The following is a 5625-nucleotide window of genomic DNA, read 5'->3' on the forward strand; positions in this document are numbered from 1 at the left end:
AAACACCAGCTAACACCATTAGAATAGTATACACCATTGAAACAGTATATGCAACGGTTTATTGAACTGCAGGGGATGTTAAAATACAGCATAAAGCTGTTATAAAAACAGCAAGGTATTTAGAAAACAAAACAGTAACCGACAGTTAACCATACAGCAGCAAACACCATAGGAACAGTATATTCAACCGTTTATTATACGGCATTTGATGTTACAAATGTACCAAAAAGCAGTTGTAACAACAGCGATGAATTTAAAAAAAACGGTAATCGACAGTTAACCAAACAGTAGCAAACACCATTCGAACAATATATGCAACCGTTTATTATACTGTTGTTGATGTTAAAAATCTACCAAAATGTCGTTGCAAAAACAGCGTGGTGTTTACAAAAAAAAACAGTAATCGACAGTTAACCAAACAGTAGCAAACACCATTCGAACAATATATGCAACCGTTTATTATACTGCATTTGATGTTAAAAATCTACCAAAATGCTGTTGCAAAAACAGCGAGGTTGTTTAAAAATAAACTGTAATTTCCTCTGTTATTTTAACAATGTCGATTCACTGTTATAAAAACAGCACTTTACTGGCATCTACGAACGCCACTACCTTGCTGTTAAAAAAACAGCGTTTTTCCTCTGTGTGTAGGTATGGTGTCGGCTGGAGTTGCTATAACATCCACTCCTATATCACAGCTGTGCGCGAAGTGGGAACTGGTCGCCCCATTGCTGCGCCTTCTGCTGGGTTGAGTGTCTTGCATCGAGGGTGAGACCATCAAGTAGTAGGGTACTACTACCCATGCTGGATTTGTCACCTGATGAGACCACCGGTGTAGTAGGCTTTTGATTCGATTGGAGCACCGGTATATAAATTTCTGACCGATTGTCTCAAGGCGTAAGCGTATTCTTTGCTTACGATTTATCACTCCAGAAAACTCATAGTCTCGTAAAATTTCCATTCGGTGTCGTGGTTCCCACATCACGAGTTCTGCTTAACTCTACAACAATGTCTTCAGGTAGACGAGTTCCGAGAAGGTGTCTTTACTGAGCACCGTAAGCGTCCCTGGGAATACCGAGAGCTTCCAAACTACGCATTTCGTTTTCACAGGTGTCGTATAACTGACGAAGAGCCACGATTTCCGAGGATTTCTTTACTGTTGGTAACTTTAACAGCAGTTTTATGGGCGAACTGATTATGAGGTCCTTACGGCTAAATCGTTCCTTGAGATGAGCAATGGCTATTTGGTAGTTAGTGGCGGACAAACTCAATCTGGATACGACCCCTGCGGCGGTTCCCTCCGAGTAAGCTTTGAGTTAGGTGAATTTATCGGGGGCGTTGAGGTGATTGTTCTTGTGGATAGCAGTTTCGTACTGGCCCCAAACGTTCTGCCAAAGCGAAACTTCAAACCACCTGTGAATGTGGTGATTTTTACATTGGGCAATGCCGTCGCCCATTTCATCAAAGGCTTAAAGAACACAGAAACATGAACAACCCGTACAATAATTCTCCCCTTAGCGAACACCTTCGTGTTTTTGGCCATAATGCTAAGTGGGACTCAATAAACATACTAGCTCAACCAAAATTACATAAAACTTATTTTAATGTACGCGAATCTATCGAAATTTAAAAAAATAAATCAGCGCAATCTTGAAACCGTGACGATGGTCCCTCTAACTTTTCCACGTCCTGTCCCCTTTTTAAATGTTTTTATGGTCCTCACCCTCTCAGACACAACAAACCAATTCCTCCTCTCGGAGAATCTCCCATACCGACAATAGTAGCCTCGCGCGGGGAACGAAGATTTCGAGCCCGTTGCTCATATTACCCTTCGACGGTCGACTCGCCTTCGGGAAAAACGCCTGCGGCTATACACCAATACGCATATAAGAAGGGAGAAGATCCTTTTACAGGGGTACCGCCATTGCGTGTACATTTTTAATAATCTACTTGTAACTAGATGGCGTCATCAGTTTACAATCCAAAATAACAAAAATGATAAAACCCGCGAAAGTCTAATTTAAATTGTGGTTATTCAAAAGCTGAAATTTTGCATAACTATATTTTCTAAAATATTTTATATAAACTTTCAGCTTGAAATAGCACTTAAATTATATAATAAATATAATAATTTAAACTTTTTTTAAATTTTGCACCAAAATATCCACACTGGCGTCATCTAGTGTAGAAATACGAAATAAAAATTTTATACTCGATGGTGGTTTCTAAAGGATTGTTTCCCTGTATGTAATATGCGAATTGGTTTATAGAACAGTAGCCACTATATGTATAAAGCTCCAAAATGTTTTCTCGTCCCAAAGTTTTACCATTATATTGTCAGACTTGTAAAAATCCCTGAAGAAGGAGGAAGAGTTATTCCGAAACGTTGGATTTTATAAATAAATATATTGGGAATTTAAAACCGTTTTAAGTCTCTTTTAATTTATATTATTATGTATTATTAATATATTATAATATGTTGAGATGATTTTTTGTATTTCTCCCAATCCACCTAATGGTCTTCTAATATGCTCCTCCCATTAAAATCAATCAAATCCACCCTAAAACAGTGTTTGAAATACACGTGGTTGACGTTTTTTCTTGCCCTCTCCTACCGGCAGAAAGTAGACCATGGTGTCTCAACATATAAATTCATAGAAACACGCCAATTTCTCACATGCGTACGATTCTGTGAAATACGGTGATTCGTGGGTTTTCCTTCACATCCGAGAGAACTTTCTTTAAGCGGAAGTTTGAAGACGGATTGGACGTCGATGAAAACAACGTTAATTGTAGCTCCATTTCCGGCTTTTACGGAACATAATTTAGAATGAACTCGCGTGTCAAATCCCAAACCTTATCTAGTTTATTATTATTATTTTAACGTGTATTCGTGATTCTATGGAATCACATTTTAAATTTATTACATTTTTCTTCAAAGGTGTTATGCGGCCGCTTGTAAAGAATTCTGTACGTGATTCCTTTGACAATTCCAAGCGAAGCCTTCAAAGGCATCACGTTCAAAGGAATAGGATTGGAAAGTTTAACCGTCTGGTCGGGTTTCGTGTCCACATCTTCCTGGTTCTTTTTGTACCTGTGACTATCTTTGCTAATTATAAAACATCTAAAATGAACAAAGTTCAGATAAATATTTCCTTCCTTATACTTAAAATTAAATTCAAACTACCTCATATAAAAACTATCTAAGTATACTAATTATCGAAAGTTTCCATTTGAAGCAATTAAAATTTTAAATACATATAAAAAGCTGTCGATTCATTGAACTAGTCTACTTTGGCTTAAATCCAATAAATTTAATTAATACTCCTTTTAAAGTACATTTATTATATATCTAATAGATATTATAATGATAAAGGTATTTTAAAGTTTTCAAAGGTGGTAAAAATCCCACATTATTTAGTTAAAAAAAGTCGCTTGATGACTTAGGCCTAAGGTGGTGCCTTGGGTATTAGCCTTAGCCTAGCTGATATTATTACTCGATAAACGTGATTAAACGATAAAATCGTCAGAATGGTAAGCTAATGGTGTTTTAGTTGGAACATATGATGATTTTATTCGTTGTATACTCACACATAGAGAAAAAATTCACCAACTTGATTTGACTCTTTTACCCGATTAACATAACATTTTTGTGAGATTTTTTAAATAAATACTCGTAAATGAATATTTTTCGAAAAGAAACCCAAAGTTTTAGAAAGTAAAAAAGTTTCTTATTTGCTACTAGATTATATCTTGTCGCCGAATCTAAACTCAGATAAATAAACGGAAAAATAAACATGTATTTTATATACATATATTACAGCAAAATATATATATATACTAACAAGGAGACTACCCAAGGTGGTTATCACCGATTTTGTTGAAACTCGGGGGTTAGGTAGACCTTATGGTAGTATGAAAATTGCCAAAGGGAAAAGTTGCAATGGGCTTTAGTTTTCCCATGGCAACCGAAAATGTTTTTGATCTCTCAAAACAAAAAATCTCCATTTAAAAAAGCATGCGATTTTCTCAGTTTCACAGGGTACTTACTTACTTAAAAAATTTTATTTTCAAAACATACCCAAAAAGATTAATTTGACCTATTTTGGGTAAAATTGATCAATGATTTTGGCTAAAACATTTTGGGTTGCCATAGGAAAACTAAAGCCCATTGCAACTTTTCCCTTTGCGAATTTTCATACTACCATAAGGTCTACCTAACCCCCGAGTTTCAACAAAATCGGTGATAACCACCTCGGGTAGTCTCCTTGTAAGAGAATTGTTCAAAACTTACACCTCGGGTTCTAAAGCATGCATGAGCCCATCGACAGTAGGTTACTAAGCGTTAATGGAATCAAATAATTAATTTTCTGAAAGCTTTAAGTCTTGACTTTTTCGCGTATGCAATAAACACAGAAATGATATTTAATATATTTGACACTGACAGCGATTTAATTCCATGTCAAATAACTATAGTTTATTATTCAGCTAATCACTTCTCTTTTTAACATCGTTTTTTTTTTAAATACCGATGAATGAAGAATTTCCCGAAAATGTATGTGAAATACGATGTCAGAATGGAAGAAATTATCCCGTTCCGAATGGAAGTGGTGCAAGTATCTGTCCCGGTCACATTGGCGTAGATTGAATACAAACTAGCGATTTCTATTAAAAGAAATTGCAGTAATTGCAAGCAAGTTAAGCAAAACCCGACGCGGTTTGGCAATCTCAGATTGGTTGCTTTTAACGCGAAATAAGCGTACATGAAGGAATGAACGGTGAAGTTGAGGGAGGTAGCCCATCTGGCGAGACCGGGTCCCTCTTCGACAAAGAACCAAGTAAAAACCAACGTGCAGACGTGGTGAATCAGGTGTAACTTAGTTAACCTCTTTCTGAAAATCAAGAACGTCGTCTCGAACAGTTCGATTGCTTTGGAATAAGCGAAACAGGCCATCCAAAACGCGCTGACGGAGTTTAAGCTCAAATCGCAAACCGAGAATCGCAGCCCGTAGACTCTTAGCACATGCACCAATTCCGGTAATGTTCTGCACATTCCGCAAATGCTGAACATGGAAAGCGCGATATTCCAACACATGAAAACGCGGCGAACGTTGAAGGGTGCTCGACGCAACATGAAGCGTTGTAAACAAACGACGATTAGAAGATAAATCGCGGAAAAAAATATCGACAAATGCCAATTCTTTTTTAACCAATAAAATCCTTGTTTGGAGTCGTATTTTTGTTCGAGGTCCCAGACGTTCAAATGAAACGGATATCCCTTGTACGTTGATTCGCTTAATTTATTTCCCTTATCGGTTTCAGAAAGCATGGTTCACTTCTAATTACTTTCAATATTAAAACAATCAAATGAAGTAAAACTCTTCCAAAAAAGTACGTCCGACGCGATTTGAATGCTCAACAGAACTGAAGGGAAAATCTACTATTTCTTTCGCTACAGCAATATTCTTAGTTAAATTTATGGAAAACGAATATTTTAAATACATTAAAATCTATATTATACGTGCAACATGTTTCAACGCTTCATTATATATTTTTAAACATTTTCCTTAATTTAATAGCCTTACACATGTGAAAGCCATCGCTTTTAAGGAAATAATTTATCGG

The 5625-nt window shown here is 36.4% G+C and overlaps 1 protein-coding gene across 1 annotated transcript; it reads right to left on the minus strand.

The window, feature by feature from the left end:
• Positions 1–1316: 1316 nt before the first annotated feature.
• LOC149955997 (very long chain fatty acid elongase 6-like) lies at positions 1317–5329 on the minus strand. The gene is made up of 3 exons (XM_090166730.1): positions 4530–5329; positions 2928–3124; positions 1317–1468 (listed from the first exon to the last, which is right to left on the minus strand). Exons 1-3 carry the CDS (start codon positions 5327–5329, stop codon positions 1317–1319), a joined length of 1149 nt encoding a protein of 382 aa, XP_090022856.1.
• Positions 5330–5625: the final 296 nt, after the last annotated feature.

Source organism: Leiobunum rupestre, chromosome 2 (genome assembly GCF_980474605.1).
Source record: "Leiobunum rupestre chromosome 2, qqLeiRupe1.1.hap1, whole genome shotgun sequence".
In the NCBI taxonomy this organism is placed as follows: domain Eukaryota; kingdom Metazoa; phylum Arthropoda; class Arachnida; order Opiliones; family Sclerosomatidae; genus Leiobunum; species Leiobunum rupestre.

Bases quoted from the DNA above. Each gene is read 5' to 3' on its own strand.
- LOC149955997 (XM_090166730.1), bottom strand. From the start codon at position 5,329: ATGCTTTCTGAAACCGATAAGGGAAATAAATTAAGCGAATCAACGTAC. The intron at 3,125-4,529 runs GTATTTAAAAAA...TGTTCATTTTAG, and splicing joins GGGAAATTCTTCATTCATCG to ATGTTTTATAATTAGCAAAG. The intron at 1,469-2,927 runs GTAATAAATTTA...GTGTTCTTTAAG, and splicing joins TAACACCTTTGAAGAAAAAT to CCTTTGATGAAATGGGCGAC.